The 8,296-nt window shown below is 46.2% G+C and overlaps 3 protein-coding genes across 3 annotated transcripts; 2 read left to right on the top strand and 1 right to left on the bottom strand.

The window, feature by feature from the left end:
- Positions 1-744, top strand: Pmar_PMAR020414 (phosphoglucomutase, putative; the record flags this gene model as incomplete). The annotated part of the gene is made up of 1 exon (XM_002775393.1): positions 1-744. One exon carries the CDS (start codon positions 1-3, stop codon positions 742-744), a length of 744 nt encoding a protein of 247 aa, XP_002775439.1.
- A 1,717-nt stretch (positions 745-2,461) lies between these two features.
- Pmar_PMAR020413 (phosphoglucomutase, putative) lies at positions 2,462-4,237 on the top strand (the record flags this gene model as incomplete). The annotated part of the gene is made up of 1 exon (XM_002775392.1): positions 2,462-4,237. One exon carries the CDS (start codon positions 2,462-2,464, stop codon positions 4,235-4,237), a length of 1,776 nt encoding a protein of 591 aa, XP_002775438.1.
- A 2,330-nt stretch (positions 4,238-6,567) lies between these two features.
- Pmar_PMAR020412 (hypothetical protein) lies at positions 6,568-7,365 on the bottom strand (the record flags this gene model as incomplete). Its single annotated transcript, XM_002775391.1, has 1 exon — positions 6,568-7,365. The coding sequence occupies one exon, from the start codon at positions 7,363-7,365 to the stop codon at positions 6,568-6,570; it is 798 nt and encodes a 265-aa protein (XP_002775437.1).
- Positions 7,366-8,296: the final 931 nt, after the last annotated feature.

The raw sequence follows: 8,296 nt of genomic DNA, 5'->3' as shown, positions 1-8,296 counted from the left end.
ATGGCTCATCGTCGTGGTGTCGACCCGAAGAATTGTCTGTTAATCAATTCCACAGTATCGTCTAAGATGCTGAAGGCGTTATCTGATTACTACGGTGGAGTGTATGAGGATACTCTAACAGGTTCAAAATGGATGGCTAACAAGTCATTGGAGATGACCGCTGAACACTCCAATTTGGTACACTGTACGGCTTATGAGGAGGCACTAGGAAGTGCCCTCACGATGAGTGTCCCTGATAAGGATGGTATCAGTGCTTGCAGTGTCTGGTGTGAGATGGCTAACTTTTGGCGTAAGGAGAAAGGTATCACTCTTCTTGAACGACTAAATGAACTCCGTAAGATGGTTGGTTTCTTCGCACAACACAACGGTTACTTCATCTGTGATGATCCTAAGGTTATGAAACAGATGTTTGATGAGTTCCGTAATGAGGGTAACTACAAGACCGAGCTCGGGTCATCTAAGATAGCTGATGTTCGTGATGTTACTCTTGGTTATGATTCAAGGAGGAAGGATAAGAAGTCTACATTACCTATGACACCGGATGCTCAGATGATTACTCTCTACTTCGATGATCAAGCTACTGTTACTATCCGTGGATCTGGTACTGAACCCAAGGTGAAGTACTACTGTGAGGCTAACGATAAGGAGAGTATGGAGAAGGCTCAGGAGAAGCTCGAAGTCGTCGTTAAAAATGTCATCGACTACTTCCTCCAACCCAAGAAGTACAATTTGGGTTCTCGATAAGGCAATTGTTGATTCATCGTTCTGATTCCAGAGAACTCTGGGCTACGATCAGACGGTGTTTCGTCATAGGACCATTCATCAGGATCCATTCTTTTTCTGGATCCGAACTTAATATGCGATACATTGTATCGTAGAATTTTTCTGAGAATCATCGGTGTTGTTTTTAGTAGTTTCTTCGGTTAGTGCGGTCTCGCTTGAGAGCACTAACGACCTACATCGAACTTAGACCTCGTTGAGACCTCAGTGAGTTGCTGAGATCCGGGTTCGATAGGAAGTCCGATTGCATGGCAGAGCCCAGAGGAGGTGCTCTGAATGTGAAAACGGTTTTCTTATTCGGGTCTTCTCCCCAGGGAGAACTCTTCCAGGAAAATGGAGCAGGTATATCGCACTGAGGCTTCAACTCGATTCATTCGCGGGGTTTGCCATTGATAAGGAACAGGTTGAGTCTTGCGGTGGGCCATCAAGCCCGATTTGAAGATGAACTAGAGCTCAACACAATGCAATAGAGGATACATTCACCCTGAATCATTATGATCTAATCATAACAATGAGCTAGTGGTTGCATCACTGTACATTTTATGTTCATTCTCGTAACGAACAGTGGAATGCGGGGCTGTGAGTAGATCAGAGTAGGATGTAATATGGTGGAGACTTCAAGACCAACTTCGACCGACTCGGCAAGAAAAAAAGGACGCTTTCCGGCGTCTCAAAGTTGGTTGGCATGACATTATCAAGGGGGATCTAACTCGAAACTCGCCTACAGCGCCTCATACCGAATCCGCGCCGGGCTAGCCGCTGTATAGGCCGTTGGTCAAAGACCTTCCTCTGCCTCCTTCCGGAGCTTCTTCCTCTCCTCAACCTTAACCATTGTAGGGGGTGTTATGCATTAGGATGGTAGGTGGACACGTATTCTTGCCGATAAGAACGCTGCCGAGCTTATACACAGTGGTAGCTTTGCGGAGTAGAGGTCTTCGTCCCGATTTCGTCGAGTCGACTATCTTCGTAACTCTTATCATGTGTTAGGAGTTGAACATGCGATACTTCCATTTTCAACCCCCCATTCAGCTTTGCACGTCACCACTACTGCTGTAGTTGGATGTCGAGGCGTGCAATTCGACTGGTTGAGGCTGTTGATAAGAGCTTCATTCGCAGTTTCATAATCTACCATATCAGATGTGTATAATTCTGTCCCCACCAAGGAGGAACGAACGTACGCTCAAGTGAGCGAATCACGTTACACACTCTACATAGGGCATATTCTTGAGAGCGAGTCGAATGGCCGAAGTGGAGTTAGAGGTGCGAGCATAGTGAAGACCTGGACACTTCGGTGAGATGATCCGGGCTCGTATTCCAACCAACCAACACACAACGGCACTGCGGTCGGTTTGCCCGCGCCAACATCTGTTTAGAATCTGTGGCTGTCGGTGAGTGTGTGTTTTCTCCCATCGAGAATGGACTATAATAGTACACGATCGATTCAAATGTATACTTCAGAGGATGGTTCCTTTCAACCCCAATACAACAGGAGTTGGGACAAGACTTGTGTTGACGCAATGTCGACTGAAATGGGACAAGTTGCTCCTCGCTTAAGTGCTAGTAAAAGCCAAGCATTCATTAAAGGTGTTGTAGTCAGTGGGGTTTATGTGATCGAATCCAAGTGAGTCAATGACACTGACAATGATTGCCCTCTCAGTTAAGTTTTTAGTTTCTGTCTATTATGTCAAGCGCAGTTGAGAATTGGCTTTCTCTCGATTTCGATAAGAACACCCGTAAGGAAGCCCAAGAGCTTACCCCTGAGGAGATCGAAGATCGCCTCAATCCTAATCATCGTATGGAATTTGGTACCGCTGGTCTTCGTGGCGAGATGGGAGCTGGCTTCAACCGTATCAATTGTTTGACTGTGATGCAAGCTGCTCAAGGACTATGTATGCAATTGATGGAGAGGTTTGGTGAAGATGTTCTCTCTCAGAGAGGTGTCGTCTTTGGTTATGATGGACGTCATAATTCTCGTCAATTCGCTCATGTTGCCTCGGCTGTCTTCATCACGAAAGGTGCTAAAGTCTACCTCATCGACAAGACCAGTGTTACTCCTTCCAATCCATTCTTGATTGTTCATTTCCATGCTCTAGCTGGTGGTCAGATGACAGCCTCCCACAACCCGAAGCAGTACAATGGTTTCAAAGTATACGGCGATAACGGTGCTCAAATTATCCCTCCAGTTGATGCCGAGATCGAGGCTAAGATTGCTGAGAATTTGGTCCCATGGAAAGATGCTTTGGAGTTGTTGGATTTGGATACCTGTTTATTAAAGGACAAGTCCAAGACCATCGATCCTTACAATGATGCCTTGTACACCTACATCGATCAGATGTATCACGAGCTGTGCCGATTCCCTGACCTCAACAAGGACTGCAACTTACAGTTCGTCTACACGGCTATGCAAGGTGTTGGTCTTCCATTTGCTACCGGTTTGATGGACAAGTTTGGCTTCCCCAAGAAGTGTGTGTCGATCGTGGAAGCGCAGGCTCACCCTGATCCTGAGTTCTCCACTGTCGCCTTCCCCAACCCCGAAGAGAAGGGTGCACTCGACATGAGCAAGCAACAAGCAATAGATGAGGATGCCGATTATGTATTGGCAAATGATCCCGATGCTGATCGCTTTACTTCTTGCGAGAAGCAGAAGGACGGTTCATGGCATCAATTCACTGGTGATGAGCTTGGTACCATCTTTGGAGATTGGCAACTGTTGATGGCTCATCGTCGTGGTGTCGACCCGAAGAATTGTCTGGTCATCAATTCCACAGTATCGTCTAAGATGCTGAAGGCGTTATCTGATTACTACGGTGGAGTGTATGAGGATACTCTAACAGGTTTCAAATGGATGGCTAACAAGTCATTGGAGATGACCGCTGAACACTCCAATTTGGTACACTGTACGGCTTATGAGGAGGCACTAGGAAGTGCCCTCACGATGAGTGTCCCTGATAAGGATGGTATCAGTGCTTGCAGTGTCTGGTGTGAGATGGCTAACTATTGGCGTAAGGAGAAAGGTATCACTCTTCTTGAACGACTTAATGAACTCCGTAAGATGGTTGGTTTCTTCGCACAACACAACGGTTACTTCATCTGTGATGATCCTAAGGTTATGAAACAGATGTTTGATGAGTTCCGTAATGAGGGTAACTATAAGACCGAGCTCGGGTCATCTAAGATAGCTGATGTTCGTGATGTTACTCTTGGTTATGATTCAAGGAGGAAGGATAAGAAGTCTACCTTACCTATGACACCGGATGCTCAGATGATTACTCTCTACTTCGATGATCAAGCTACTGTTACTATCCGTGGATCTGGTACTGAACCCAAGGTGAAGTACTACTGTGAGGCTAACGATAAGGAGAGTATGGAGAAGGCTCAGGAGAAGCTCGAAGTCGTCGTTAAAAATGTCATCGACTACTTCCTCCAACCCAAGAAGTACAATTTGGGTTCTCGATAAGAACCTCCGTTAGTTCCTCTTTTGGATCACAGAGAGTTCTGGGTTTCGAATTAGTAGTTTCTTACCATTAAAAGTTTCATCTGGATCCCTATAGGTTTGTATCCAAAATATGACACATTGTGTCTCTAAGAATTGTTTATCAGAAAGGTTTTAACAGTGTCGAGTTCTCAACGCCGATTTGAGTCAATACTAGTGTTAACTCATCGATGAAGGTCTTTGATGAGAATGAAGAGTTCGACCTTTAGTTGCGATGTCGGTAGATGTGCGCTTGAGTTACGACTCTGCTGTATCTTCTTTGTTCTCGTAAGGGATATAAAACACTATTTGGTCCATGCCGTCGAGACAGTGAGTGGAGTAGCTGCGACAAACGCTATATTAACGTAACATTCAATATTCTGCTTGGAATGTGAAACAGAAAACCGAGAGCGATTCGGACTCGTTTTATTCGACTCGTACTCAATGAGACCTTCGAATCGCACTTTCGAAGGTCTCATTGAGTTATGACCTTTCGACCGTGAATAACTCATTACTCATCCTCATTACTTGAATGTAGGAATGAATCAGCAGAGGATACTTTGAGTGACCACGTCCTTAACCACAAGGATTCCTTGAAAGCTCACGAATACAAACTCGGAAGAGTCGATAGATAATTTGATAGCTTGAACCTGTTCAAAATAGCGAGTACCATATTGCAGTAATCTCAAGTTACAATACCTTAAACGCCGAGAGGGAAGGAGGTTTATTGGCAGAGGTTATCTCGCCCTGTTGACAAAACTCATTGGCACGATGAAAGCAGACAATTTAAAAGGCCAAATCTGATCCCTCGGGAGCTAAAGTGCATCGATGCGAGCCTAACTAAGCCGTGTTATCGTAGGCGTTGGACTCTAAACTCATACACACACCTTGAACGACTGAAGGCTCCATTAAGGCTGCCTTTTGTCGTCAAAACGACAACACTGAAAGCCACATCCCAGCTGAAACTTTATTATTCTCTAATGAGCTTGATGAAGGTGATTTAGACATCGGAGGAGGACCGTGTAATAAACCAAGCACAACCAAATTCGCACATCTTTGAGGTAAACTCCGAATTCCAACCGCCCAACTCTTGCTTTTCGACGCGCTCATCGAGAAGAATTCATTTTGAAGACTATTACTATTAGTACCACTACTAGGAAGCCATCCCTCTGATTATTCATAATGTCAGTCTCCCGCTCTAGCCGTCGAGCGAGTGATAGTGCCATTTTCGAGATAGTATTATACCGACCTACGCGTGACACAGAATCGTGTTCTTCAATGGCGTACAACAAGATAATTCTCACAAATTTGCCACACACCCAGTGAGGTTCCCACTAGACAACACAAGCCAGAACATAAAGGGAGATGAACGAATAACTATATAACCACGTTTCACGCAGTATAAATGAATCGCGACCAATCGCGAGAAAGCTCTCACAACATATTCCCGAAACGGTTATCCGGTTATAGCTTATACAAGCTACGACGAATTGAGTTAATTCAACTACTACTCCGCCATTTGGGAACAACAGATGATCATTATCGGAATGAAAAGTATATCCCGTAATGGTTTAGGTAGACAGACTAAACAACAATTCAGTAAAGAGGCCTCAGCCTCATAGAACACACAAGGACACCAAAAGGGCTTTGTAGTAGATGCAGAAAGGATAAACCTCCTCCACAGTGGCTCCAACACGCACTTTATACAGTCTCCCAGAGTCGCTATCACAACAACTGAGGGCCCACGGTTACGTGCCAACGACCGCGTTAAATAACATCCCAATCGGGCTATTGCGAGGCCAAGATTTGAGATAGAATCTAACGAGTTGCAGGGTTGAAGTCGAATGCAGAGGGATTTATGGGAACGAGTACAGTAAGATATAGGGGATATATTAAGCATAACAATGAGGTTGGTAGTAGGTAACTGAATGACCTCCCTGAAGAGGTGACATGCTACCTTACCAGCAGAGGCTCTTCAAGTTGCCAATGGCTTCCAGAAGAACCAGAGAACAGCAGTATGAGTAGTAGAAGTCTTGAAAGGCGAAGTGAGGTAAGCTGATTAACAGCTAGGGATAATGGCAATCTACGGCAAAGATGAGAAAAGAACCGTAGGGCTTACGTCGAGTTACCTCTGGAAATACCTTACGCCTATTAGACGGAAAATGAACAACTGGTCATCATCTGTTTCTCAGCACGATGAGATATAAGAAAACAACAGCAGGAAACAGCTCAACCACACTAAGCGCGGAGGCTGCTTCATTCGTCATTGACATAATGGTCATAACCAGTATGAACACATAAGTATATGGCTGATCTTACACCTGTTGGCAAGCAGCCGAGAGGCTCTCCTGCAACAGGAGCTCAAGCTCGAGCTCCTCGTCAGAAAAGTGCGGCAGTAACTCGAACAACGATGCATTAGCTTCCTCAAAACCATTCATTAGATCAACGCTTGGAGAGGGCGGCAACGAACAACCACTATCAACAGAGCTCAGAGTCAACGGGTAGGGTGAACTACCTAGAACACTATCGAACGACTGGTCACGAGTGATGTGATCAAGGGAGTTGCTGCTACTCAGGGTGGACCCACCGAACGAGGACACATCAGACCTTGACGGTGACAAGTAACCTCTGCTAGCGTTGCTCAATAGCGAGGAGCTGTCAGTAGATGTGGGATCAGTAAGTAGACACTCGGAGAGTAGATCACGATATACCGCACCATAATCACGAGGGGAACAAGCAGGAACATCGACGCCAGTCTGTGTAGCCAACTCAGATCTTCTGAGCATCTCGAGGCGCTTCATAGCAGACAGATATTGTCTGTTCATAGGGGGCTTGATGGGACTCTCACCATTCTCAGTGGCACGAGCATATGCTAGAGCCAGCTTAGCACGCTTCTTCTTAGAAGGGCGTTGACGGGACTTTGCCTTCCGGTTCGCCTTGCGTTCTTCGTCGGCGGGAAGGGCACAATCCATGTTGTGACATCGTTTACAGTCGGGTCCTTCACGACAACCTCGACTAGAGTTGGCAAACCAGCAGCCACGCCCGCAATAAGGGGAATTGCAAGTGCCAACAGACACTACACCGAGCACGACCTTGCCCTGAGCAGACACCATAGTGGGGACTTTCACAGAGGCTGGGATGCACTGAATAGGCGCCGGCAAAGGAAAAGCACCAATGGGGGGAATTGAGAGCTGCGTACTATACATGACAACGGGCACAACAACTACAACCACGACAAGTCTGATGGAACCGATCACTATTTTTTGCATCCGGGGCGCGCGCTAATGGCGACTCTAGCGGGGCGTAGCGATGCATGATTCGTAACTTTCCCATGTACTATAGGCAACACAAAGCCGTATGATGTGGAAACTAATTCCAAGAGCATTTATAGCGATACGATGATAAGTAGCTCGTACGATAAATATGATGATGGTGATAAAAGACGTTTGAATGGTATAGTAGGCTTGAAGTCAACATTCTTGGCCATATTCATTATCAGAGACAACAGGGAGAATGCTCAACGCCTAGACCGTGGAGCTTGGGGGCCTTTAGAAAGGTAGCTTGTGTTCTGGATAACCACAAGGCCGCCGGTGAGAGCTGTTGCCACGACATGGTCAGTGGGCCTGATGAGAAATGTTACTCTTTGCATCCATTATCGGGACTCACTCAGAATGTCCAGTTCGAACACAGACGGCTGCGATAGGGTCACCAGGCATGGGCTTCACCGTTCCTCCACCACTGAGAGCAGTCGCCTTTTAACACTCACACAAGGTAACCCCTCACCTAAGTATGCTGGCCTTCCGCCTTCTGACCGGCCTCGTAATGGGTCTTTGTAGTTCGCAGTGGATTCGTACGTTACCACCCGAGAAAAAGGCTTGCCGATGATGCTGCACTTCAGAGAAAGCATGGGATCCTGAAATGTTGCTTCCAAACTCCACGAATGTGCTTAGGACAGAGCTACCAGTCATCGTGCTCATATGCGACTTCAAAGTCTTGGACGCATCCACGGCAGTATAGCTAAACCGCGCAATGAGGTACTGAATC

The sequence above is a fragment of the Perkinsus marinus genome, assembly GCF_000006405.1.
Source record: "Perkinsus marinus ATCC 50983 genomic scaffold scf_1104296955874, whole genome shotgun sequence".
NCBI lineage: Eukaryota > Perkinsozoa > Perkinsida > Perkinsidae > Perkinsus > Perkinsus marinus.
Note: the sequence above shows the minus strand (reverse complement) of the source record. Positions and strands in the feature narration are given on the sequence as shown.